The sequence below is a fragment of the Columba livia genome, chromosome 10, assembly GCF_036013475.1.
Source record: "Columba livia isolate bColLiv1 breed racing homer chromosome 10, bColLiv1.pat.W.v2, whole genome shotgun sequence".
Taxonomy (NCBI): domain Eukaryota; kingdom Metazoa; phylum Chordata; class Aves; order Columbiformes; family Columbidae; genus Columba; species Columba livia.
Genome location: NC_088611.1, coordinates 21130066 through 21153454, shown reverse-complemented (window position 1 = coordinate 21153454; position 23389 = coordinate 21130066). Strand labels below are relative to the sequence as shown.

Here is a 23389-nt window from a genome sequence, read left to right as displayed (position 1 = left end):
CACACCACAGCTGGAGAGCATCGAGTCCTTGGACTCCTCTTTTTCCTCCCATCTAATGCAGGGCATGAGGAGTGATGTCTCTGCCCGGGCAAGTGCCTGCAGTGGCATGGGTTGGTTCTGTTGTCCTCAATTACCTGGGCATGAGTGCAGTATTTTAAAAACATGCCTCTTTCAGGTGGGAAATAATCAGATGTATGTCTTTTGTCTTCCAGATAGTAAAGCTATAGTTGATGGAAACTTGAAGTTGATCCTTGGCCTGATATGGACCCTTATCCTCCACTACTCCATTTCCATGCCAGTGTGGGAGGATGAAGGTGATGATGATGCGAAGAAGCAGACCCCGAAGCAGAGGCTGCTGGGCTGGATCCAGAACAAAATTCCTTACTTGCCAATCACAAACTTCAACCAGAACTGGCAGGATGGCAAAGCACTGGGGGCTCTTGTTGACAGCTGTGCCCCAGGTAAGTCCTTTGCTCGGATGGTGTTTCTTTGCTCGCTCTCCCGGTGGCTGCTCTGCTGTTCCTACGGGAAGAGCTTCTCATTGCTGAGCTGGAGATGGGAGAGAGGCTTTCAAGAGGCCAGCTGTGAGAAGCAGCGACTTGTAAACGACTTGGCCAAGAGAAACACTGGCCTAAAGCAGAGTGTGTGATTGCATTATTAGAGGCGCCACGTCTGAGCTTTGTATTGGGTGCGAGGGACAAAGGCGCAAATGCTGGCTCCTGAATGCAGGAGAGACTTGTTCCCACAGCAAGTGCCAACAACCTTTCAAGTTCAGGGCGCAGCAGGAGGCTTCATGTGTTCTCCTGAAATAGGATTGCGGAGGGAGCACGGAGCAGCTGCACACTACCTGAAACTTCAGTGTTTAGCAATCTAAGGCTGTGCTCCTTAGGGCGAGTAACGTGATGAAGTGTGAAACAGGCACGGTTTCCTCACCTTCTTGTAAAACAGCCTTGCTAGCGCGATTGCCGATGTTCATCTAAGGCAAGCTGGGGTGCTGTGGCAAGCAGCTGAAGTTTTATTTTCCGAAATTGCTGCGGAGAGCCAGTGAAACATAAAGCCTTGCTAGATGTGTTCATGCTAAATGTGGAGGGTGTCTCACCCAGCTTAAATGTAAAGCAGTGCAGTTGTGTGGCTGACTGGAAAGCTATAGATCCTTTTTGTGGCCAGGCAAGGCGGGCGCAAGTCCCTCTGAACTGGCTGTTACTGTCGGTGCCATAAGGGCCTGTGGAAATGCTGCTTGTTGTCTCCAAAGTGTTTTCAGCGAGCAGCAAGTGCTCATCTTTTGGTTACTTCTGCAAAGCTCAGAACGCCTTTCTGCATGGCAGCATCTAATATAAGTGGCTGTGGAGTTTGTGGTTGGTTTCTTCATCGAGGGAAGCTCTTTTGCAGATAACCCCTAACAACTGCAATGTGCTTGCAGGCCTGTGCCCTGACTGGGAGACCTGGGACCCGAAGAAGCCGGTGGACAACGCTCGGGAAGCCATGCAGCAGGCGGACGACTGGCTGGGAGTGCCGCAGGTGAGGCTTCGCGCTTGGGACCAGCTGGAGTTTGGGTTGAGGAGAGCAGGTGAAGTCGCTTGGGCACTTCTAGAAGTTACGGTTTACTCGTGTGGAATTGCCTGAGAAAGGGCAAATTGCAATGAAACGCATGATGACATTTCTGGCTGTAAGTGTCTCTGCTGAAGACGATGGGTGTTGCAGCACGTGTGGTGGTGCCTGCTCTGTTAGCCCATGGAGTGAGTTTGTTTTGCTACACTGGATTCCACAGAAGAAAACCCCGCTGGCTTAGGAAATCACCTGCAAAGATGGCTTTCAAACAGAGAGCAACGTATTTGCAGACCAGATGCTGGTGAAGTTGAACAGAAGCGCTCAAGTCTCTGAAGCTGTTGGAGCAGCTTTTATAGTGGGAGCAGGAGAAGAAACTGGTCACAAATTTCACTTTGCAAGCGCTGCAGTTGAGGGCTGCAGCACACAGGATTATGAATTGCTAATTCTTTCGGTTGAATTTATCCCCACGTTGCTTTTTTTTGGGGGGGGGAGTGTAGCTACTGTTGTCTTGCCTTGGCACTGTGTAGTTGGTCACAGTCTCCTGAGAACCCCTAGTAATCAAGGCACAAGAAGCCTCCAAACCACATTGGGACCATAATGAGCTGCTTGATTTTCTTGCCATGAGATAATAAATGGTGTTGCGTGTATCAAAGAGAAAATAAATGTAAGAAATCACATTATTATGTGGGAGTTTTGAAATGTAAGACTGTGTCATAACTCTGTTTCTGTGTTGACATGCGGTAACCAAGTACTGGTAAAACACACTTTAATTGCGCTGTCTTTCAGGTTATTACCCCTGAAGAAATTATCCACCCTGATGTGGATGAGCACTCTGTAATGACTTACCTGTCCCAGTTCCCCAAAGCCAAGCTGAAACCAGGAGCTCCTCTAAAACCCAAACTGAATCCAAAGAAAGCAAGGGCTTATGGCAGAGGTAAGGGCTTGGTGAGCCGAGGCTGCACAGAGCATTTAACTCTTCAGACGGCTGGGTGGGGTTTCTTGCCTATGTTGAACTCCAGACCTACTGTAACCGACTTCAAAGTTTCACTTGTGTACTCTTGGTGTGGTGCCTAGTTTCAGAAATACGTGGATCTAGTCCAAAAGACACTCCTAGTTCTAACATGTGAATTCCCCAAAGTCTCTGAACCTGTTTTGCAAGCCGGCCTCGCAGCCCACAGCTGGGAATAGAAGCACGAGATGGGGCTAAAACTACCTTGGTGTGAAATTTAAGCTAGCACTATTTAGGCTGTTGGTCATTGGTCTCGCAGTGAATGCTTTTTGTGATAAAGCACTTTAAATTGGAAAAACTTCATTACATCTGTGTATCTCTGAGCAGGGTCCCCAGTTCCCAGGCTTGGTGGCCGATGTCTGTTGGGGTCGGGTAGTTCTCAATAAGGTATTTGAATTGATCAGTAGGTGTAAATACTTTGCACACACACAAAGGTGGGTTGGTAGCCCTTCAAACATTAAATAGTGCCGAGCTTTTGTTGGGAAGGCTGCGTTGGCTCATTGGAAGGACTTGTCCACAGATGTTTATGCAACTGTGTATCTACATAGGCATGCGTATTTCTAACTTACCTTTTAAATGCATAATTCCTGTAACTTCTCATGTGGTTCTGCCCCAGACTGGAATACAATCACATCTAAATGAGTAACAGATTTTTACCTTTAATGTGCTTGGTGTGTAGCAAGACGTTGCTTATGTGTTACGCTTTCTCTCTATGTATTTTTTTCATATATTTTTTTTCATATCTGAGGCCAGTCCTTCGGGATTTTTGAAAGCAGCGGGTTTAGAATTGGGTGTGCAAGAGTGTAATGGAAAGAAACAAAACTTTGCATATTTTTTTCTGTTGTTCTTGTTGATTTTTCAACTAGATTTTCCATTGAAACCTAACTAGTGGTGTGAATGGGCATGGGTACTATCTCTGCACTGACGAGCCGTCGCTGTAGTCAGGAATGGGTTTAGCACTTACTCTCCTTCAGGTTTTGTCCTTTGTTGGTGCCTTCCATAGCAAATGGCAATATATAAGATGCATTCATCAGATCCCAAAGATACAGACCACCTAGACTCCACTTACTGTGTAAATGACTGGTCATCCTGCCTCAATCTGTCAAGTCTGGCTTTAGTCATGTTCTTATTCTTTCAAAAACTGGGATTATATTGTTGTCTATTTTGTGCACGCAGTGCTCTGGAGCCATTGTAATGGGCATTATAAAGGGCGAGCAGCTATTCTTGAAAGGTCGATGTATTCCCAAAGTTAATTGCCAAGACAGAGTCACTGAATATAACAGACAATTCTGACTGCCAACGTGTGTCAGAACCGAAAGGTGACAGCAAGGGGCTCGCTGCCAACCTGGGCAGGGTGGTTTGGACAAATGAATAATGGGCCTTCATGCTTCCAGGTGATTGTCAGCTGTGAAGCTGCTCAGTCTTAGCATTTTTTATTATTGTTTTTCCATGCACTACAGTAAGTTATTCACACCTCCCAACGTGCATGTGGGTTGTAGTGCATCGCCCTGGACGTGCCGTGTGTCCTTCTCGGGCGCTGTGTGTAGACCTGGTGTGACGTGCTATGGGTTCGCGTTCACCCGGCCAAAGCAGATCTCTGAGAAGAGAGTAAAATCTAGATTAAATGCAGGCTAAGTAAGTGCCGTGACTAACGCTGTCTCCTGAGGATAAGTGATCCTTCTCGCCGCGCTTGCAGAGCGAGGGACACTTAACTCGAATACCACGTCCTAATGCTGTGGGGCGGACAGAAGATCCGCAGCGTGAATTTGTAGCTGTTTAAACTAGATGATAATCTGGGGCTTAGTTTGAAAGAATGAATATGTCAATTGTTAACACCTTATCAGAGTGTTCAGATTTCCTAGTAAAAACATGATCTTCCTAGCATTGCTCTCAAGTTATTGTTTTCTGAAGATAAACAAGTTCAGGAATTCTGTTGTTCACAACCACTTCCTTATAATCTATCAGACGTTGCACTTTCCACTAATTGTGCTACGGAGCAGTAGTGCCCACGGTTTTATGAATAAGCCGAGGAGTAATTCCCTTGGAAGGAAGGGTATAGATGTTTAGGCTCGTCTGGAACCGGCAGCTTTGGGAAGCTCTTCCACCCCCTCAGTCTGACAGCACCACGGCAGGTGTCGTGACCCGCGGCTGAGCGTGGGGAGGTGATGCAAGCCCGGCGGTCCCTGCGTGCTGGAGCAGGCCCGCGCTGACGAGCGAGGAGTCTGGTTAAGTGCAAAATGAAAGTGGCACTGAATTGCACGAGTTTCATGGTTTAAAGAGGTTCCTGGGTGCCATTTGTACGGTGTTCATTCTGGCAAAGTGGTTTGAGCAGATTTCAAAGAATAGGTGTGAGCAGTGTCTGTACAGCTGAGTTCTGAAAACGGGGTAAAATGGGGCAGAGAGGTAATAACTGTCTTGCTTAAAAAGAAGTCTTTCAACCCTTGGCTCTAGGGTAATGCCTTTACCAAAAGGCTTCCCAAAATTGCCAATGATTCAATCATCTTTTACAACAGCTTGTATTGTAGGAGTGGGGGCTACTAAGAGTGTGATGTTCTGGCCAGCTGGTGACAACATGTCCCTCAGTGGCTTGGGGAAGCTGCTGCTGGCGGCTCATGCGAAAGGACAAGCTGGAGAGCTTGTGCTTAGTCTGAACTACACCTGGGTCTTAACTGCTAATGCGCTGCTCTGCCTCGCAGGGATCGAGCCTCACGGGAACATGGTGAAGCAGCCGGCCATCTTCACGGTGGACACCATCAGTGCTGGGCAGGGAGACCTGATGGTCTTCGTAGAGGATCCAGAAGGAAACAGAGAGGAGGTGTGTCCGTTAAATACTTTGTGTGGTAAAGTAAAGCTGGTCTGAACACCAAACTTTTTGCGGTAACCTTCATCTTTCACAGCTGAGGTCTTACCAGATAAGTAATCTCAAAAGAAGTTGCAAAATACCATCTATCAAAAGTGCAAGCCTCAAGCTTTTCCTCATAATTGCTTTACTGGATGAACTTGAAAAAACTTCAATGTCTGTAACTAAGCAACACAACTCCAATGTCCAGTAGTTGCAGTGATTTAGCTTGACTGGCCAAGTACATTCTGACACTCTTTTAGATAACACATATCACTAAATCACTGTCTCCCCTTACTCATTCTGCAAGAAGGGCCAAAGCAGCTATTTAGATGCCATGAATAATTCTGAGTTAAAATGCTGGTTTTAATGTTTATAGAAACTTCTCATCCAAGTGCTCCACTTGATCATGTTACAACATTCCACAAAAATACAGCTGTACGTTGGACTTAACATCTCAGTTTTGGCCTTAACAGAGCAATGAACAGCAAGGGAGAGGGCTGGGGTGGGAGAAGGTGGTTGTCTTCATCTCATGTGGAGGCAAGATCAACGGGTTTTTTTGCATATGAGGAGAGGAGGTAGCCTGGATCCCTGCTCCCACAGCAACACATCTCTCACTCTAGAAATAGTTTGTATTATCAGGCACTAACCCAGTAAAGTCTTAGGCTGCCATGCGTGGGCACAGCTCAACGGTGGACATGTTTTCTCTCCTAGGCGAAGATAACACCATCCAGTGACAAAAACAAGACCTATTCAGTTCAGTATGTGCCGAAGGTTACTGGACCTCACAAGGTGGGTTGTGTGTCAATAACCCCTGTTCTCTGGCTAAACGAGCTGCTCTGGTTGTCAGTGTGAGATCCCTGTTTACTGATGGCATCACAGCCCCTCTGGGCATCTTGAAGAAAAGGGAGCCTGATGTGGCCTTAATTCTCCATCTGGGGTGTTGGGCTGCCCCCTTCTCCAGTGGTGGGGAGCATGTTTTGGGAGAAAGTGCATGGGTGTTTGGGTGTTGAGTACTGCAGCTGGCTCTCCTTTCACTTGGGGCTGCTTCTTGCAGCTCACAAAACCAGTTTTGTGGGTTGTCACAGAGGAAAGTACCAGGTTGTTTCTAGAAGGCGTTTCTTTGATGGTACTGTCCACCATAGGGGTTTTGCAGAGGTTTTCCCACCCAGCTCTTTCCCCAGATGCCCGCAGAAGCACATTTATGATGGGCGATCCCATTTCTTGGCACTTGCCAGAGCATGAAAAGCTAAATACAACTTCTCCTGTCACTTTGCTGGGTGATGGTCTGCCTCGCACTGGCGCATCCAGGTGCGCACATCCCCGCTGGTGTGCCTGGCCCCGGGGTCGGTAGCACTTGGAGGCCAGGATGAAGGTTGGGGGATGGATGGTCTCCCTCACCCAGGAGGTGTGGACTCTCCATGCCAGGAACGCAGGTGCTTGACCCCGTGCTCGGCTCCGTGACGGTGACGCTGGTCTCTGGCTCTGCCCGGTGTCTGTCTCTAGGTTTCGGTCCTGTTTGCTGGGCAGCACATCTCCAAGAGCCCCTTTGAAGTGAACATTGACAAAGCCCAGGGAGATGCGAGCAAAGTCACAGCAAAGGGCCCGGGGCTGGAGGCGACAGGGAACATTGCCAACAAACCTACCTACTTTGACCTCTACACAGCAGGTAAGTGGCATGAATGAGTGCTGAAATCCTCCAACTCCCTCAAATTTGAGGAGAACCTAACCCTTGGAGGAATAAACAAACTGAAAAGTGGGTGAGGACTTGCAGCCACATCAAGTTCAGGCTGCTCTGGAAGCTTCTGCTGTGTATGAAGTGGTTGAAGTTTGGAGCTGAGCTGGGTTGGGAAGGTGCTGAGCATCACCCAGAAATCTGCCATGAACTTGCTGAATGGCAGCAGGCAAATTCCTGTCTGGTTTCTTCCCCCAACTCGTTTTGAACAGCCACGTGAAATGCCCACCTCTGAAGTATGAACTGTGAGTAAACTGTCAATGCTTAATGTGTTCTGTATTTAGCTTTGCAGAAAGCATCTGCCACAGTGCTACTTTGAGTTCATACATCAATGCCGAACTGGTTTCAACCTCTTTTGTAGTTATTAAATGGCTCCCATCTTCATTAGAGCATCTCCATCACATGGCTTGTTGCCTGCTGTTAGGCCAATGCTGTAGCCTAGAGGAATGAGTCAATAAGATGCTACAAATGCTAATTCATTTAGAACAATGCAAAACTACTCAGGGCAGTTACTTGAAGTATTTAAGCACTGAAGTATGCTGAGTAGCATATTTTAATTTGCCTTCTGCCTGAGGGTGCTTAGAAGTAAAATTAAATGTGGTTATAGCGAGGGGAAGTGTTACATTCAGCCTCTAATTGGGAGAGGGAGTGGTCTGAATCATGTAAAGACATGTCTGGCCTCTGAAAGTGTGTGGAAAACTGTTTTTGTTGCGTGATGAGTTGGATAAAATGTGAAAGGAGCAAGTGTCTGAACAAAAGGGAATACGTATAGTCTGGCAGAGAAGGATGCTTGTCCAGATCAGCACGCACATTGTCCGAGCTCTTAACCGAAACCACTTCAAAGCCTGAGAGGTTGAACGCTGTGAATGAAGCAGCAGAGCCCTGTCAGTGTGGTGACTTCATGGAGATGGCACTACCTCGTCTTGCCCCTTCGCCTCTTTAATGTCTGGTTGCTGTCAGCAGAAGCTGAACATTTAGGCTGTGCCTAGAACTGGCTGTGGTCCCAAACGCGGTGCGTGTTGCTGTGGGGAAGCCGAGCTCAGCTGGGCCCGTTGCCTTTGCAGGTGCTGGTGTGGGTGATGTCAACGTGGAAGTGGAGGATCCTCAGGGGAGAAGCCTGGCTGAAGTTGCAGTAGAAGACAAAGGCAACCAAGTCTACCGTTGCACCTACAAACCCATTCAAGCCGGTCCTCACATTGTCAGAGTGACTTTTGCTGGGGAGTCAATTCCTAAAACTCCTTGCACTGTTCTCGTCGGAGAGGGTATGCTTGCTAAAAACATACTTAAATGTAGATGGCCACTTTTCACCTTGGATATGATCCCAGAATATGCTTGAATCTTGCCTTGGATGTGTTCTGTACCTTTCAGCATCTTAGCCCTGATTCACTGGGCCACCTGGGTACTCACAGGGTAAACCAGTGCTCTCTAACAGCAATATGGCTTTTGTTGCTAGTTTCCTTTCTGCCTAGACCTCCGAACATTAAACTGCCCTTTGTATTTTTTTTGAAGTTTTATGCAGCGTCTTGCTGTTTCCCACCTTTGTTCCTCAAATGACTATATTTACTGGTTTCCTCTTTAACTGACACCTAACTTGCTTTCTGTTCCATCCTTACGTGCTCCTATGCTTGTAGATCTCTGCTCATCTCTCCTGAGCAACCCTCCATTTGTGGAATTTTGGACTTCACTGCTAATGGCTTCATAGTTGGTAAGAGGTGTGTAGGATGCTCTGTCACGTTTGCTTTGTGTAAGCTTCTCGCCTGCAGCTTGACCTGGCCAGAAGGGGTTTTGGTTTTGTTTTGGGGTTGGGGAAGAAAGTTGCAAGCGAACTGAAGCGGTGTATGACCCAGTGAGTGAAACTGGCTTAACCACAAGCTGCCTGACTCAGTTTTGGAAGGACTCAGCTGTTCACCCGTCACGTTGGGCACAGTCCTGCACGTTCCCACCGAGCTTTCAGAGCTGGCAGATGGCATGTGATGATGTTCCCTGACACCGTCCGCTGTGGGATGCGGAGTGGTGCTGGCTGCCGCGGGGCCCAGGGTAGAACTTGTAAGCTATTGAAACAAGTCAAACCCGAACGAGCTGCTTGGCATACTTGTGCTCCCGCTCTAAGCACAGCGTATTTTGGGGAAATGCATGTTGGGATCACGCCGCTGGGAAGCCGTCATTATTTGTAAGTCTCTTCAAACCCTTCAGGTCTCTGGAGTTGAAGACCACGTGATAGCTGGGATTGTGTAACAAAAACTGTTCCTAAGTGCGCATTAGCTTATTTGTGGAGCCATTCTACAGGCCTGGAGAAGTGCCTGGAGTAAAAGGGTCAAGTGTAAGCTTAAGCTCAGCCGTATGTAACCTCCTGCCCCTGCCCACGGCTGCGTCGGTCTGCAGGGGCTCGATGGCTTTGGACTGTGAGCAGGGGGTTCTGACGTGATGTGTCTTAACAAAGCACGTGCAGAACTCATCTCTGCTAATAGCAATTATTCCAGTCATGTGCCTCTGAAATAACAGCACAATAATCCTGTTCACTGGGGCTTATCTGCGAAGGGAAACTTCACCCCGCGCTGCAGTGTGCCTCTGTATGCGAAAGGCATCAAGAAGATTGTGCCTAGTGTGGTGAATATCTGTATGTGATATCTTCTGGCATCAAATTGCAAAGCAGTAGGGCTTCAGCATTTGCTTTAATTCTAAAAACCAGCCATTATTAAGTAGCCTGACTGCACCAAATGCTATTGCCCAAAAGCCCTGGGATGCAGACCAGGGCTGTGCAGGCTCCGTGTCTGTCTGCCTTAACACTATAGTGTTAAAACTTGTGCGGAAAGCTAAGCCGTGGTTGCCCTGAGTCAACATTTAACTAAAGGTTGTTCCAAGCTGGCTGGGCGACGTGGATGTTGAGTATCAAAGGCGGTATTGATGTCTGGAATTCCCCCGCAGCCTGCAACCCCAGCGCCTGCCGCGCCACCGGCAGAGGCCTGCAGCCCAAGGGCGTCCGCATGAGGGAGACCGCCGACTTCAAGGTTGACACGAGGGCAGCGGGGAGCGGAGACCTTGGGGTCACTGTGAAGGGACCGAGTAAGTGTCGGGGTGAATGGGTGCTGTGGATGTGTTTTGGAGAATGGGGGTGGGACGTGGAGACTGTGAAAAGGGAGAGCAGTAAGGAGATGGTGGCCTGATGGAGGTGATGGGGTTTGTATGAGGGACAGGGAACTGCTGGAGAGAGTCCAGCGCAGGGCAACAAAGATGCTGAAGGGAGTAGAGCATCTCCCGTGTGAGGAAAGGCTGAGGGAGCTGGGGCTCTGGAGCTGGACAAGAGGAGACTGAGGGGTGACCTCATTAATTTTTACAGATATCTAAAGGGGGAGTGTCAGGAGGATGGAGCCAGGCTCTTCTCGGTGACAACCAATGATAGGACAAGGGGTAATGGGTGCAAACTGGAACACAGGAGGTTCCGCTTAAATTTGAGAAGAAACTTGTTGGGGGTGAGGGTGGCAGAGCCTGGCCCAGGCTGCCCAGGGGGGTTGTGGAGTCTCCTTCTCTGCAGACATTCCAACCCGCCTGGACACCTTCCTGTGTAACCTCATCTGGGTGTTCCTGCTCCATGGGGGGATTGCACTGGATGAGCTTCCCAGGTCCCTTCCAATCCTTGACTATCTCTGATTCTGTGTATCACCATAAAAAGCCAAATTTCCAAAGAGTGTTCTGGTACTTTGTGTATGATGTGAAGGTTACAATGTGCAGGACTGGGTAAGTTTGCACCTGGTTTTAAGTCTCCCCATTTTGCTGCATATTGCTTAGCAAAACTGAGAAAACCCTGCCCGTGGGCTCCAAGCTTTACGGGTTTGCATCACATCTTCATCTTCTCTGTGGGAGCAAGTTGTGCTCCAGGGTCTCTGGCGGGGTGGAAATCCTGCTCTCAGAGCAGCACTCGGGGTGCTCGGGCACCCCAGCAGAGGGACGAGGGGACCTGCAGGCTGACAAGGGGTCTTCTGCCGGGATCCATCCCCGGGTCCTGTGCTGTGTCCTGAGCTCGGGACGTGGCCCTTGGCCTGGGGGCTCCGGCAGCGCCGGCCCGGCTGCTGTGGGACCCGCTGTGCTCGTGGGCCCGTCACCCCCCCGGCCCAGACGGCATTAAAAGGTGCATTGTGCTGCCTTCACCTCCTCCACAGGCACAGTGCTCCCACTGTGTGGCTCAGCACCCTTAGAGGGGGGAGAAAAAGCAACAGATGTATCGATGTAAATTTTAGTGCGTTAAGCTTTTCTCCCTTAAATTCTTCATCTTGAAGAAAATGAGAAGTAGGCATTCCCCGCATACTTGTGGTCACAAAGTCTGACAAATGTTAAGCTTTTTTGTTTTAACATATGACATGCATCATACTGCAGACTAAGAAAATAAAACACAAGGGAATCTATTAAGTCTGGTAACTTTAAAATACTTTCTGCTGTATTTCTTCTGGAAGTGTTTGCTGTCTTTGTCCTAGAGGGCAAGTAGAACTAACTTCCCTTATAACCTGACCTTTTTTTCCTCTGGTGGAAGAAATTTATTCTTGCAAGCTAAAATAAATACTAGAAAGCATGAACTTGTCTGAGTAATTGAAGGCAGGATGGAAGCCGTTAAGTTTAATGCTGAACTGATCTTTCAACAGAGGGCTTGGAGGAGCTGGTGAAACAAAAAGGCTTTATGGATGGCGTATACGCATTTGAATATTATCCAGCTACCCCGGGGAAGTACGTTGTCACGATTACATGGGGTGGGCACAACATTCCAAAAAGGTGAGTTAGAAGTAGCTTTCTTGGCGTTTTTGTGCCCTTTGGGTTGTGTGGTTGGTGGGCTTTTAAAGCAACACTGGCCTTCAAATAAACTCTGACAGCGTTAACAGCGAGCAGTTGTGTGACGGGTTTTCTGCAGCCTGTCTTAGGGCTGTGGTGGTTTACACTGAGAAAGCTTTGATAGGTGATTCCCATCAGTCTTGCTAAACCCAAAATGATGAATACAAAAAGTCATAAAGCTAGGGCTTTGCTGTGAGTTTTTGGAGGATCTGCTATTTCAGTGTCCAGGGCTACAGCAAGCAGCGCAAGCCCAATATTTGATACTCAGGATTTGTGGGTGCAAGATGCCTTGATGGGTTAGGTGACCTGTGTGCTGGGCACTGTGCCACCACGTTAGCTTCTGTTAATTTGGGGAATCCAATGTAAAGCCTTATTAAAATGCTTGGGGAAAAAACGTGGATGCTGTATTTGTCCTCGTTCCTAATCCTGTGCTTTGCTTTTCTCTTGTAGCCCCTTTGAAGTTCAAGTGGGTCATGAAGCCGGTCCTCAAAAAGTGCGAGCCTGGGGGCCGGGGCTGCATGAGGGGATTGTGGGCAAATCGGCCGACTTTGTGGTAGAGTCCATTGGCACAGAAGTCGGCTCTCTTGGTATGTTACTTTACGTAGTTTGCCTGAAATATTTCTTCCTTGCAATGCTAGCAGTGATCTCCTGAGAAACAATAGCTTTCCCAACAGTAAAAGAAGCATGTTTGTAAGACATTCTGGTCTAAACTTAAACTTACATCAAAAGTATCCAAGGCAAGTCCTAGAGACAGGGATGTGTGTGATGGGAAGTGTTAATCTGTGGGTTTGTGGGATGAGATCCAGAAGGGAATGATGGATAATCTCCTATATTGTTAAAGAAGGGTGACAGAGAAAGCACCAGGTACGATTATGGCTAATTAAATGCAGTTTGGGGAAGCGATGTTAAATTAGCAGCCACCACAAACCTAACATGAGAAAACCTACTTGTTCCTTTTTCAGGCTTTGCAATAGAAGGCCCTTCTCAGGCTAAAATTGAGTGTGACGACAAGAATGATGGCTCGTGCGATGTGAAGTACTGGCCCAAAGAGCCTGGTGAATACGCTGTGCACATCATGTGTGACGACGAGGACATAAAAGACAGCCCGTACATGGCCTTCATCCGACCGGCTTCGGGAGACTTCAACCCGGATAAGGTGGGTATGGGAGCTCGGCCATGGCATAGCACAGCTTAGATACCTACAGCCGAGATGTTTGAGGGCTTCTGCTAACAGAGCTGACTCTTAAGCTGCCTCTGCTTAAAGCTCTGAATTGACCATGTTCCAGCCAGATATTACTCAGCTTTTTCTAATAATGCTGTTCTGGTTTGGATTTAATGTAATGAAAACTTGCTCAATTAGTCCAAATTCTCAACTTTCACACCAGCCTCTACTTGTATCCCGTGCTTCATGGGTTTTGTGGGAAGCAGGAGGTCTTTAGAAACAAATCACATAGTTTTCCTTCTCTTTCTGAACTGCAAGCTAAGACTTTTGGCGTGTTTATTTTAGGTGAAGGCTTATGGGCCAGGCTTGGAGAGGACTGGCTGTATAGTGAACAATCCTGCTGAGTTCACAGTTGAAACCAAGGAAGCTGGGAAAGCACCTCTGAAGATGTACGCACAGGTAAAAAGCCAAAGGCAGCTATGGGAAATTCAGCAAAAGGGCTTTAATGCTGTTGAGAAAAATGCCTTAAGTATTTCTGCTCGCTTACACACCACTTAATTCTGGGCATATGTAATTCTTCCTGTGCTTTGATCTGGGTAATGTAGTCAGACAGCAAACCTAACGCAAGAGAAGGTGACTTCTCCCTGGCGTATGAAATACAGGGCTTTGCTTCTTCACTTGGAGCCTCCTCAGCAAAGGAAGCCATAATTTCCTGGAGTTGTCATTTGGAAGCAGCCAGAGTGTCTGTGAGCCTGTGAATCTCAGGCGAGCCTGTTGAAATACGTGTTGTGGGATGATGTTGGGGATGAGCAGCTGTTAGATGAGGAAGACTTACAGGAGTGTCATTTGCATCTCGCTGCAGTATTTCTGAGCTGCAGTTCTGGAGAAAGAACTCACCCTTTGAAACAGTCTTGGGCTGTTGAAGCTATACAAACATTTTTCAAGTGCCTGAACCCTCTGCTTGTACCTACTGCTTTTTAGGATGGAGATGGAAACCCTATTGATATCCAGATAAAGAGCAAGCCCGATGGTGTGTTTGCCTGTTCCTATGTGCCAGTTAAACCAATCAAACACACAATTTCTGTTGTCTGGGGAGGAGCCAACGTGCCCAATAGCCCATTTAGGGTAAGTACAGACATGGATATTACTAGTTCTAGCTCCAATGGGACGTTGATGCTCACAACTACTTGTCATTACAACTAGGATAATAAAATCCTTCTGTGAATTTCAAGAAAGGGTGTCCTTCTGCTGCTTTTTTTTAGGAATCTATCTGCTTGAAAAAAGCTTTCTGCTTTTACAGGCTCACATGTTGGAGGTCTCCTATCAGTCTAGCTGCAGCCAGGGGGAGTTGGGGCGATTAATTAATTAATACTATGTTCCTGTAGCCTCTGTCCAAGCAAGGCTCTGGCTCGGGTGTGACACAGATGTGTGATTCTGACCCTTGTGAATCCGTGTAGGTCCTTATAGGTCAAGGCAGTCATCCTCAGAAAGTGAAGGTGTTCGGACCCGGCGTGGAGAGAACCGGCCTGAAGGCGAATGAGCCGACCCACTTCACTGTGGACTGCACGGACGCAGGAGAAGGTAAAGGCCGGCTGGACTGTTGCTGTGGTATCGGAACCACAGGTCCTGCCTGTGGGATTACGTACTGTTTTATGCTGGTTTGCCTTGTTTCATGGGAAAACCTTGGGAAGCAGAACATCGCAGTGAATTGTGGTGTGATCTGTTACATCAATTAACGAGGTGACTTGAGCGGGAACGTGCTGGCTGTTTGTCCAGCAACATCTGTACCGTCTGGTAGCAAAACCACCACTTGCTTTTCCTAGGTGATGTCAGCGTTGGGATTAAGTGTGATGCTCGTGTGGTCAGCGATGAGGAAGAAGACATCGACTTTGACATCATCCACAACGCTAATGATACGTTCACGGTGAAATACGCACCACCTGCCGCTGGGCGCTACACTATTAAAGTGCTTTTTGCAGGAGAGGTTCGTAATCTTCATTTCACAGCCTGATGTTTCTAGTGCCTGCTTATCTGTTCGTTGGTCGTGGATCACGTGCCGCTCCACAGCTGGCTGTGGTGGCTCCCAGCTGGCTCCTGTTGCAGCTCATGTCCACCTTGTCTGGTCACTGTTTCTGAAAACACTTCTGTAGAATTTGAAGGTGCACAAATGAGGGGTTAGCTGGAGACACTCAGGTATGTGAGTGTTGGCCTGGCATAACGAGTTGGTTTCAGTGGTGGGGCAAAGCTGCTTTCTAAAGGGTAGAAAACCTAAATGACTCTCCAAGGAACATGGGAGTAAAAATGAAGTTTTCCTTAAAGGGAAAAGGGGGAGAAGCCACTACAAACCATCCAGCTGTTAACTTTGCCCTAGGCTTTGAATGCCAGCACTTGGCAAGGCAGAGCAGAGTGTTTAAGTGGGGTGAAATTTTACTCCAGATAGAATAAAAGCAGAAGTATATTAAAATTATTATCTGTCTAGTTTGGGTTAGCCAAGAGGGACCTGGTTATGTTTAGAGCTGTGCTTCTGTTGCAGGAAATACCTGCCAGCCCGTTCAGAGTGAAAGTGGAGCCCTCGCATGATGCCAGCAAAGTGAAAGCTGAAGGACCTGGGCTGAGCAAAACTGGTGAGACCCAGGTGGAGCTGGTGTGGCCAGTGCTGGGCCATGAGGGGCTGTTGTGGCTGAGCATCGCTGGGACGCAGCGATGTGCTGCTGGAACCAGCTGGGTGGGGTGCCAGGCAACTGGAAACGATGCAGGTTGCCTTGGCATTGTGCTTGAGCAGGCTTTATAGGTACCAAATGCTGCTTGGGAAGAGTTTGTGTGTGTGAGCTCTGCATGAATTAGAATTAACATTTTTCTTCAGGCGTGGAAAATGGCAAACCAACGCATTTCACCGTGTTCACCAAGGGAGCTGGGAAAGCGCCGCTGGATGTGCAGTTCAGCAGTCCGGTGCCAGGGGAGGCAGTGGCAGATCTGGATATCATTGACAACTATGATTATTCCCACACTGTTAGGTACACTCCGGTACAACAGGTACGTCCAGCTCCTCTAGGAATACGAGCAGGAATGCCTCACGTTGCTGTAGTGCTGTGATGTCCCTCCCTGGTACCCATGGATAGAGGAACAAGTTGATAAACCTTGCCAGGGTGTCCTGTTTTCTGAGGTCCCTAAAGCCTGCAGGACAATTGGGATTGGAAAGCAGCAATACGGTTTTCTAGTGTAGTTATTGATAGCCCGTCACTGTTTTCTGGGAACAAGGGAGATATTGCAGCAGTAGCGCACGGTTTATGTTGTCATTCCACACCTTATCAAAGAGAAAAGGCAGCAAACCTTCCTGGGGTCTGAAACGGAGCTGGGTGCTGCACCAGCTGCTCGTGACTCTGCGGTTCTGGATGTCACCGCTCAGCAAGCTGCTGGTGTCAAAGGAACTCTAGTGTGGCCCAGAACAGGGACAAAAAGCACCGAGTTTGGGTGATGGTGCAGCAGCTCCTCAGTAGGAAAGCAAACGAGTCGGTGCTGAGGAAGGAAGCTGGGCTGCAGATTAAATGCGTCAAAGGTTTTGTCTGTATTTTGAGGTTTGCCCTTGGGCTGGAAACAAATTCAGTCTTAACTCATTTTGGTTCACAGACAGATCCTTCCTAGCAACACCATTAAAGAGCTGAAAGTGGAAGCTGCTAATGACTAGAAGTATTTTTCCTTATGCTGTGCTTACATGTTTGTAAAGGGCCATTAAATGCCAGAATGTACGGATCTCATGTGTTTCTGAAGATGTGGGTGCTGTAGTGCTGAGATGAAAGTGTGTTGCTGCTCCTGTTCTGCTGAACAAACACATCAGTTACTTGGTCATCTGCACCAGCTTCCTTGAACGTCGCTGTATAAAAGTGGACTGATATGGAGGACTGCAACATTATTTATCTCATGATGCTGGATTAGCGTTCTTGGAAGAGCCGTAGAGCTAGCGTTTGCTTTTGGATAAAGCAGTTGCATGATCTCAGGATGTGGCTGGCCTGCCTGTTTGGAGAAGCTCTTGCTTGTTCGGTCAGGGTTGGTATGCAGGAGGCAGCAAAGGCGTCTGAACTCTGTGTGTGTGAGCAGAACCAGATTGCTGTTCCACAGGAAAAGCCGTGGGGAAACAAGCCAGGGTGCTCAAACCAGGTCTTGCACTTGCGTCTCCCATCTGGAGGAGCACCTTTGGGTCATGGAGGAGCTGTGGGCTTAGAGGAGATGCTCGCAGGTAGCCCTGCCAGGAGAGCAATGGTTAAAAAGAGGGGGCATGAAAATAGACTGCACAGTAATCAGGGCAACCTTGTTGTCCCTCCCGGCCATGAGCACGTAGGTCGTTCCTGGACTCTGTGTTTCTCAGGTTTATGAGCAGTAGCTTATGAATGAGACTCTGGACTCTTCAGCATGGGGCGGGGATGGACTAGGTAGTTAAATTCCTGAGGGGCCGCGTCAGCAGCCGAGGAGCCTTGGTTTAATGCTGTTTACTCAGCCTTATCTATCTCACTTGCGGTGTTGCTACAGCTACCCGTGTGTGTGTTGTCTAAAAACAACCAAGAATAATCATGGAAAGCTATTCACTAACTTGCGTGAAACATCCATGATTATTTCACTTGGGAGCTGAATTGGCCAAGAACGAAAAGTAAGCAAACAGTGAATATAGTTAAAATATGGACTGTGGTAGGAGAGAATAAAAGGAGCACACATCATGGGCTGGAGCTTGCCATGGCTCTGCGGTATTCCAGCCAAAATACACAAGAGCATTAATCTTTCTGACTTGTACAGCTTAAAACCCTGGTATTTCAAATGCTGTAATAATACAGGCTCTTTGCAGGCTCGGCTTTGGCCCGGCCTCGGTGCGGTGGAAGGGGACACCTGGGCTGGGGCGCTGGGACAGTCATTCAGCTGGCGGGTCCGGGCGCCGGGAGGGGGAACCAGCCTGAGCCGGGGGGTTTGCCAGGCAGCTTGAATATGGTCTAATTAAATGTTGGAGAGTATTGTCATCTTCTCTCTTCCTGCATTAAATAAAAAGCATTTAATGCTTTGAAAGGCTACAGCGGGGTGAGAGCTTGAGAGGCCACAAACCGGTACGCTTATGTACTGCTTGGATATTGATGCGTCTGTATGGCATGAGGAATGGAGCTAACTTGTAAACTCTTCTACCAGGGTCCAATGAAGGTTGTGGTGACTTATGGTGGTGATCCTATCCCTAAAAGCCCTTTCACTGTGGGCGTTGCTGCTCCGCTAGACCTCAGCAAAGTTAAAGTCAATGGACTTGAAAACAGTAAGTAGCTCTGGGCTGTGGAAGCCCTGTAGCCACCCTCTAATGTGTTTCCTGAAGCTGTGGTACCTGACATGTCCCGCTGGAACACAAGTGGGCAAAACAATCTTTTCTTCTTTAACTCGCTGCAGTTGGGCATCAACCAGCTCCAACTTTATAGCTTGACCACTCTGACTCAGCTGGTCCTCTTGAGGACTGAATTTCAATTTAGATATGTTTTTTTGCAAAGATTACAGAGCAGTGTGAACCCACTGTGTTGGGGTTTAGCCCACTGTGGTGATTTTTCAGCAGGCTGGGCACCTGCTGATGAGATCTGGTTTGGTTTCCTTGGGCCTAGATGGCTGTTTGTTCAAATATAGGTAACCGCTGCAGTGCAGAATGTCATTCATACAATCTCTTTGTTTTCTAAAAGCGGGTCAACTTAGAGCTGTGAAATAATGTTGTGTTCCTGAAATGAGCCTCTGATACTGTCAGGTCATGTCTTGCAGGCTTGTTTAGCGCTGCAGCTTTGTAGCTTCAATTAACCAAAGCCCTTGTTCATTTTTTTGGTTGGTTTGGCAGGTGTTTTTGCATGCAGAGGGATGCAGACTGAGCAGGGATCTGCCAGTTCTTGCTCCCTCGGTGGTTTGTGCGGGAGAGATTCCTTGGAGCACCGTCTGATATTGAATGCTTAATGTGGTGATACGGGTTTTACCTTTTTCCAGGAGTGGAAGTAGGGAAGGATCAGGAATTCGTGATTGACACCAAAGGAGCTGGTGGGCAAGGTAAACTGGAGGTTAATATTTCCAGTCCTATGAGGAAAGCTGTGCCGTGCCTGGTGGAGCCAGTCCTGGGGAAGGAGTGCAGTACTGCAAAATACATCCCAAGGGAAGAGGGGCTGTACATGGTGGATGTGAGTTACGATGGCAATCCCATCCCAGGGAGCCCCTACACGGTGGAGGCCACGCTGCCCCCAGACCCCTCCAAGGTAAGTGGGTGGTTTGGGGCTATAACAGCAGCTGAGACCTGAACACTGAGTTTGTGCAGTTGCATGAGACTTGGCTTGGTTTTGGCCAAACGAGACCCACGAACATCCTTACTCAGAGTGCTGAGTTGTTAACTTTGCAGGCTCTGTGACTCATGGAAGTCATTCCTATAATGCTGCATTTGAAAAAACATTGAACTCATTAAGAATACTGCAAGCATCCTGTGGAGTGTAACAAATCCAAGTATTGCTCCTAGTTTAATAGAATTTGTCCTCACAAGCATCTCTACTGTGTTAGTTGAAATGCTTCTTTCTAAGGAAATAGATTTCAAGAAAAACATGTATACAGCCATTAGATATTTTAATGTTTCTACCTTTTATTTCCCGTGGTTATCAAACAGCTATGGTGAGAGTATGAATATCCTTGCCTAGAAACCTCTTTGGAGGAGAGATACCAACTTTACAGTAAAACTGGGAGAAGTGCCAGAGGAGTTGTTGCTTTCTGTGTATTTTTAAGAGATTGTCACTCAAGTCCCACACACAGAGGGGTCTAACTAGGCAGTCTGTGCTGGCAGTAACAGGAAAAATTAATTTAGCTCAACTGCATATTCTCTTCTAGGTAAAAGCTCATGGTCCAGGTCTTCGAGGGGGCCTTGTTGGAAAACCAGCCCAGTTCACGATAGATACCAAAGGGGCAGGAACTGGAGGTTTGGGTTTGACAGTAGAAGGCCCTTGTGAAGCTAAAATTGAATGTTCAGACAACGGCGATGGGACCTGCTCAGTCTCCTACCTGCCTACGAAGCCTGGAGAGTATTTTGTCAACATCCTCTTTGAAGAGGTTCACATTCCTGGTTCGCCGTTTAAGGCAGACATAGAAATGCCGTTTGACGTCTCTAAAGTCGTTGCCACGGGCCCAGGTCTCGAACGTGGTAAAGTAGGTGAGGCTGGGCTGCTGAACGTCGACTGCACAGAAGCCGGTCCCGGGGACCTGCGGGTGGACATTGTGTCAGATGCTGGTTCCAAAGCCGAGATCCAGATTGATGACAACAAAGATGGGACCTATGTGGTGACATATGTGCCACTCTCGGCTGGCATGTACACGATCAAGATGAGATACGGAGGAGAGCAAGTGCCGAAATTCCCAGCCCGGGTCAAAGTGGAGCCAGCTGTGGACACCAGCAGAGTTAAAGTGTTTGGGCCAGGAGTGGAAGGAAAAGGTGAGAATAACTGTTGTTATCAGAGTTTGTCAAGCTTGCGGTCCTTTATCCCACACATTCTTTTGAGCATTAAAAGTTGTAAGTCTCGTGTGTTCCCATGGTGACCCTCAGGCGGGGGTGGTTCGTTATGTTCCCAAATGAGTTGTTTATCGTGCTGGTTCACGAAATGTTTTGTTGTCGGAAATACATGTGATTCTTCAAGTGACTCTTCAAGGCGTATCCTGCAGATGTCTTCCGAGAAGCTACGGCCGAGTTCACTGTGGATGCTCGACCTCTAACGAAGGCTGGTGGTGACCACATCAGGACGCAGGTCACGAGCCCGTCCGGCTCCCCCGCGGACTGTCTCATCCATGACAACGCCGATGGAACGTATTCAGTAGAGTACACGCCGTTTGAAAAGGGTAACCTTTGTTTTATGTTTTGTTTTGGGTTTTTTAACTTGAGAGGGGAAAACCAAGAGCAAGCAGCTCTTCTGACGCTTTGGCAAACTGCTGAGCTCTGCCAGTAACTTGTTGGCGTCTTAGCAAGATTTTTCGCCAGCGGAGGAGCTAATTCTGCAAGAATTATCTCTATTTTAACTCGAAGAGCTGACTTCTATGGTAACTTGGCTTCAGAAGAACAGCGCATAGATGGCGCCTTGGTTATGAAACGCTAGTGAAGCCTTGTGAAATGCAGGAGGAAGCTCTTACCCGTTTATTGACATTTAAGTCTGTAGCATCTTGTAGAAGTGATGTTAAGTGATGAGAATACTGAAGGGGTTCGGGATGTGTCTTTCTCCTCTCGCAGGTCCGCACACAGTCAGTGTCACCTATGACGGTGTACCTGTGCCCAACAGCCCCTTCCGAGTGAATGTGACAGAGGGCTGCCATCCCTCACGCGTCAAGGCACAAGGACCTGGGCTCAAAGAAGCTTTCACAAATCAGCCAAACGCCTTTTCAGTTGTCACCAGGTAACTGGGCCTGCTTGATCCATAAGGTATATCTGAGGGAGGGAGGAGTGTCGTAGGCTCTGCAGTGCAGGATGCTAAACCCAGTATAGATATTTATAAAAAGACCGAGCTGTGTCCGTTTGATTACTGCGTGCGCTACCTCATCGCATGCTGAGCGCTCTGCTCTGCAGAGATTAAGGGTTGATAGTGGTTGATGATAAAGTTATAGGAAAATGCGAGTGCTGAATGGCTTTGTGTGCCAGAGCAGGCTGGGCATCGCAAGTCAGGTTACTGCATCTCCAGTCAGGGTAAAAATGCAGCCAGAGCACGTGAAGGCTATGAAGCTGCTCTTAGAAGTGGGTAATTCTAACAATGTGTGTTTGTCTTGCAGAGGGGCAGGAATTGGTGGCCTTGGAATCACTGTTGAAGGACCTTCAGAGTCTAAAATTAGCTGTAAAGATAACAAGGATGGGAGCTGCAGCGCCGAGTATGTTCCTTACGTTCCAGGAGATTACGATGTTAACATCACATACGGGGGAGAGCATATTCCTGGTAAGGGCTCTTGCTCGGTGGCTTTCAGAAGAGGGGAGGTGCTGAGCTAAGGACTCGGTACCTTGGTGACATCTCACTCATGCTGGGGGATGTTGAGGGGGTTTTTTCTGCTTTTCCTGGGAATTCAGGTGGAAATGGCGGCGGCGTTTGTTCCTCACACCGGGCAGGGAAGTGTGGCGTGCTTTGTGCTGTTCTGCCGTGGTTTTGAGGAAGGGCTGCAGCCTCTTCTCATTTCTGAAACAGCCTCTTTGAGGCTGTAGCACCACCTGGGGCAAACAAGAGTGGGGACAGATGGAGGGGACTGGGAAAGGGACATCAGCCCTTGACAAACAGCCAGTATTATTCACAAGTGGTGTGTAATACGCTGGTCAGGAATATAGCCCTTTTGGTATGTGTATCCTTCTGCAGCAAGATGGTCTAATGGTGGGCTGGTCATGGGGATTATATTAAACACCTCAAGTTTTGGTCACTGCAGAAAGGGTAGTAACTGTTTCCTAAACCAGGTATTTACCTGTGTGTACGTTTGCACTGGATGTTAAGCTCAAATGAAGCATGTTTAAGGAATGCTCCAGGTATGCCTGACATCCAGCAGTTCACTTATTAAAAGGAGAATATTTTGCTTGATACCAAGAATTAAATGCTCCTAAATGTCAGACACATTTTGCTGCAATGTTTGAGTTGTGTGCCATCATAGAGCATACACTTAGATGTTCTTTCCTAGACACTGAGAGTGAGCTGATCATTTCCCATTAGTCCCTTTTTATTTGTCAACATACTGAGCTTGGTAAAATATGAAGGAAAGAAGTGGCTGCGTGACGCTTTGTCTGCAATTCTGGTTTCTCTTGTGCATTTTTTTTCGGAGGTGTGAGAAGCAGATGGATCACAACTGAACTGTTGCATAGGCAGTGAAAATGTAGAAGCACCTTCATTACATTTCTGGCTTTTGCAGAAGCACAGAAGTCGCGTGTGTGCTGTGAGATTGTCATTCCTGCCTGAGGTTGAGGGATAGTAATAAAGAAAACCTAAGGAAAACTAGAGACAAGTTCTTTGGTTTCCTGGAATTGTTAACATTGTGGTGTTTAACACTTGCTGCATTCACTTCCAGGCAGTCCTTTCAAGGTTCCTGTGAAGGATGTTGTGGATCCCAGCAAGGTGAAGATTGCAGGACCGGGTCTGGGAATGGCTGTTCGAGCCAAAATCCCACAGTCTTTCACTGTGGACACCAGCAAGGCAGGAGTAGCACCCCTTGAGGTGGTGGTGGCAGGACCCAGAGGTAAGAACCAACGTGCTCCATCCAGCTGTGCCCCCATCTCTGCGCTTGGTGGGGGGGGTGACA

At 48.0% G+C, this 23389-nt stretch overlaps 1 protein-coding gene across 4 annotated transcripts in view; it reads left to right on the top strand.

Annotated features, from left to right (window-relative positions):
- The window catches only part of FLNB (filamin B), a 72765-nt gene that overhangs the window by 25250 nt on the left and 24126 nt on the right, over positions 1-23389 (top strand). For all 4 annotated transcript variants that reach the window (XM_065075719.1, XM_065075717.1, XM_065075718.1 and 1 more), the window contains 24 exons: positions 213-461; positions 1421-1518; positions 2335-2482; positions 5254-5372; positions 6111-6188; positions 6903-7065; positions 8196-8393; positions 10057-10194; positions 11766-11892; positions 12400-12536; positions 12912-13105; positions 13457-13570; positions 14093-14236; positions 14569-14692; positions 14935-15095; positions 15645-15735; positions 15975-16144; positions 18278-18395; positions 19097-19359; positions 19976-20573; positions 20801-20974; positions 21360-21522; positions 21893-22053; positions 23159-23326. In XM_065075719.1, coding sequence (XP_064931791.1) covers positions 213-461; positions 1421-1518; positions 2335-2482; positions 5254-5372; positions 6111-6188; positions 6903-7065; positions 8196-8393; positions 10057-10194; positions 11766-11892; positions 12400-12536; positions 12912-13105; positions 13457-13570; positions 14093-14236; positions 14569-14692; positions 14935-15095; positions 15645-15735; positions 15975-16144; positions 18278-18395; positions 19097-19359; positions 19976-20573; positions 20801-20974; positions 21360-21522; positions 21893-22053; positions 23159-23326 — 4098 coding nt within the window. The remainder of the gene's footprint in view (positions 1-212; positions 462-1420; positions 1519-2334; positions 2483-5253; positions 5373-6110; positions 6189-6902; positions 7066-8195; positions 8394-10056; positions 10195-11765; positions 11893-12399; positions 12537-12911; positions 13106-13456; positions 13571-14092; positions 14237-14568; positions 14693-14934; positions 15096-15644; positions 15736-15974; positions 16145-18277; positions 18396-19096; positions 19360-19975; positions 20574-20800; positions 20975-21359; positions 21523-21892; positions 22054-23158; positions 23327-23389) is intronic.